At 34.1% G+C, this 2,500-nt stretch overlaps 1 protein-coding gene across 2 annotated transcripts in view; it reads right to left on the bottom strand.

The window, feature by feature from the left end:
* ccbe1 (collagen and calcium binding EGF domains 1) overlaps positions 1–2,500 on the bottom strand; it is a 102,205-nt gene that overhangs the window by 45,651 nt on the left and 54,054 nt on the right. For both annotated transcript variants that reach the window (XM_061927179.1, XM_061927178.1), the window contains exon 3: positions 548–600. In XM_061927179.1, the coding sequence (XP_061783163.1) occupies positions 548–600 (53 nt within the window). The remainder of the gene's footprint in view (positions 1–547; positions 601–2,500) is intronic.

Below are 2,500 nucleotides of genomic sequence, written 5' to 3' on the forward strand. Positions count from 1 at the left end.
TGTAATGTTCTATATTTTCAATGGAACATATAAAATGTTGGTGTTGTTTACTTGAGTCATATTGCAGTCTACACATATCTCTTATATTTCACTGCCATCTACTGGTTACACTTATCATTACACCATGTACCAAATAAAATTGCTTCAAGGTCGCTGAGCAAAACCAAAATTATTCCGAACATTAGGCGCACTGTCGAGTTTTGAGGAAACAAAAAGATGTTAAGTGTGCCTTATAGTCCGGAAAATATGGTACTCAACTACTGTTGATGTTGTAGTACATCCAATGTGTTTCATATCTATTATATATACACGTTTTAAAGTACAATGACTATTTATTGTTTTAACGCTTTTGAGATTTGTAAAATTGTATTGCTATGACATCTTTAGGCAAAAAAACTAACAAAAGTGCCTTCATCTGTTGTGGCTTCTGCCATGTAATAAAATGTGACTATACTGGTTTATGATGTAGCCTATGACGCAACATAACCTTGATAATACAATTGGGCCATGAAATTCTGCATAATTTACACATTTCTTAATAATTTACCTTCAGGAATACACTGGCCCAGCACAAACTTGAAGCCCTGGCAACACTGCTTTCTGAAAAACATTAAACGGAAGCGCACGTGTAAGAGGGAACGGTATATGATATTTCTGTACTTTGAATAAAAGACCTGCACACAAACATGCACGGCTGTCTGCAGGTCAGACATCATTTTCCTGCTCTCTTGGACTTGTTCCCTCACAATGCTCCATTATGATCCTAACTGTTATGGTTATTATTCGTCCCCGGCTCACGCACAGCAAAGTGCTTCCAGGTGTTGCCTTTGAATGAGAAATTATTGGAAAAAAACAAAAAAAACGAATTACCCAATGAAGTCATTGTGACAATAGAAAAAGATTATAAAGTACTTGCTTACGATGTAATTTTGTGCAGCGTTTAGTAGGAAATTTAATACAAAGGGGTCATTGCCTTCTTTTATGCTTGCCAGCATTCAAACTTGATTGATGTCATTTAAAGTCATATTATTTGTGTGGTCGAGCAGCAAATACAAGAAAGTTCCGCACCAAGGGAGTGACACTCAAATGCGATTAAAACACAGGGAAATAGTCATATGTCAACCATTTCCTAAAAGTAATGTTCGTATTGTTTCAAATTAAATTATTTTATGGTTGTATAGTATTGCACTGTATTATATTATCATCATAAAAATATTATTTTGTGAATCTTTCACATATTTAATAAATGAAAGTAAAGTAAATCAGTCAATCCATATTTCTAATAAGTGTGTCTAAATATATGAAAATGCAGACTCAAAAGCTTAAATGCCAAAAGTAAAGTACATTTAAACCAGATCTGGTCAATATTATGTATTTGGTATAAATTATAAATGTAATATATTAATGATTTGTTATGAATTTACTTAAATAAATAAAAAGGTTTTGTCTTTTTTATTATTTGAAAAAAGTGTTTGTAATATAGTTTATTATTTATACATGAAATATACACACATTTTTTTGTGTCAGGTAAACCATGACAATATATATGTATATGTCAAAAGTTTACATACACTTGTAAAGAACATAATGTCATGGGTGTCTTGAGTTTCCAATCATTTCTAGAACTCTTATTTTTTTTGATAGAGTGATTGGAGCACATACTTTTTGGTCACAAAAATAATTCATGAAGTTTTGTTCTGTTATGAATTTATTATGGGTTTACTGAAAATGTGACCAAATCTGCTGGGTCAAAAGTATACATACAGCAATGTTAATATTTGGTTACATGTCCCTTGGCAAGTTTCACTGCAATAAGGCGCTTTTGGTAGCCATCCACAAGCTTCTGGTTGAATTTTTGACCACTCATCTTGACAAAATTGGTGCAGTTCAGCTAAATTTGTTGGTTTTCTGACATGGACTTGTTTCTTCAGCATTGTCCACACGTTTAAGTCAGGACTTTGGGAAGGCCATTCTAAAGCCTTAATTCTAGCCTGATTTAGCCATTTCTTTACCACTTTTGACGTGTGTTTGGGGTCATTGTCCTGTTGGAACACCCAACTGCGCCCAAGACCCAACCTCCGGGCTAATAATTTTAGGTTGTCCTGAAGAATTTGGAGGTAATCCTCCTTTTTCATTGTCCCATTTACTCTCTGTAAAGCACCAGTTCCATTGGCAGCAAAACAGGCCCAGAGCATAATACTACCACCACCATGCTTGACGGTAGGAGTGGTGGTCCTGGGATTAAAGGCCTCACATTTTCTCCTCCAAACATATTGCTGAGTATTATGGTCCAACAGCAAAAGTTTTTGTTTCATCTGACATCACATGGACAAAGATAAGACCTTCTGGAGGAAAGTTCTATGGTAGAAATTATTGGAAACTCAAGCCATCAGCCATGACATTATGTACTTTACAAGTGTATGTAAACTTTTGACCACGACTGTATGTGTGTGTGTGTGTATATATATATATATATATATATATATATATATATATATAT

The sequence above is a fragment of the Nerophis lumbriciformis genome, linkage group LG32 (assembly GCF_033978685.3).
Source record: "Nerophis lumbriciformis linkage group LG32, RoL_Nlum_v2.1, whole genome shotgun sequence".
In the NCBI taxonomy this organism is placed as follows: Eukaryota; Metazoa; Chordata; class Actinopteri; order Syngnathiformes; family Syngnathidae; genus Nerophis; species Nerophis lumbriciformis.